Raw genomic sequence first — 1007 nt, 5'->3', positions numbered from 1 at the left:
AATATTTTCTTTTTGTTGTTCACTGAATTCACATGTAAAAATCTTTCTCTGTTTTCTTATTTCTTGAATAAATGTGAATTTTTTTCTTTATAGCTGAATTTTTGGGGCTTCCTTATGTGCCTCCTTACTTTGGATCCAAAAATGGAAACTTTGAGAAAGGAGTTAATTTCGCGGTAGTCTCAGCAACGACATTGAACAGTTCTTTTCTCGAAGAGAGAGGCTACCATCCTCCGCACAATATCAGTTTAGAAGTTCAGATTAAGATCTTCAAAGAGAGTTTACCAAATCTATTTTGCATGCCATCAGGTAGCTAGAAGATCAACTTTAGTGGAAGAGTTATAATTTTTATTTTTTGGTTTAAGTTTAAATTTGTTTTTAGATTGTAGAGATATAATTGGCAATGCTTTGATTCTCATGGGAGAGATTGGAGGGAACGATTATAATTTGCCATTGTTCGAACTGAGACCCTTAGAAAAGGCGAAAGAGCTTGTTCCGTTCGTCATTAGTACTATTTCATCTGCAATTACGGTAACCATTTTAATAGTATTCTTGATCTGCTAGTCAAATGAGTAACAAGTAAAACACATTGATTAATTTGTCAGAAAAATATTATGTGTTTGTGGCTTTGGGACTATGTTGAATCCAGGAGTTGATTGGTATGGGGGGAAGAACATTTCTGGTGCCCGGAGAGTTCCTTATCGGATGCTTGGTAGTATATTTGACATTATATCAAACATCAAACATGGAAGAATACGATTCTTTTGGATGTTTGAAATGGCTAAACAAGTTTGGAGAATACCGCGACGAACAACTTCAGGCAGAACTCAATAGACTCAAGATACTCAACCCTCATGTAACCATCATATATGCTGACTATTACAATGCTTTGTTGCGGCTTATCCAAGAACCAACCAAATACGGTTAGCCTTCTTGATAACTACACTAAAACTTCACAACCAGTTTACTAATAAGGTATTAACCGAGTTATTAAAATCAATGATATTGAC

The 1007-nt window shown here is 35.0% G+C and overlaps 1 protein-coding gene across 1 annotated transcript; it reads left to right on the top strand.

Moving 5' to 3' along the window:
- Window positions 1-89: 89 nt before the first annotated feature.
- On the top strand, window positions 90-925 carry LOC111830104 (GDSL esterase/lipase At1g31550-like; the record flags this gene model as incomplete). Its single annotated transcript, XM_023781405.1, has 3 exons — window positions 90-306; window positions 380-528; window positions 647-925. Coding segments are annotated over 3 exons (645 nt in total), but the record flags the coding sequence as incomplete, so codon positions are not given.
- Between the last annotated feature and the right edge of the window lie 82 nt (window positions 926-1007).

This window comes from Capsella rubella, unplaced genomic scaffold, assembly GCF_000375325.1.
Source record: "Capsella rubella cultivar Monte Gargano unplaced genomic scaffold, Caprub1_0 scaffold_370, whole genome shotgun sequence".
Lineage (NCBI taxonomy): Eukaryota > Viridiplantae > Streptophyta > Magnoliopsida > Brassicales > Brassicaceae > Capsella > Capsella rubella.
Note: the sequence above shows the minus strand (reverse complement) of the source record. Positions and strands in the feature narration are given on the sequence as shown.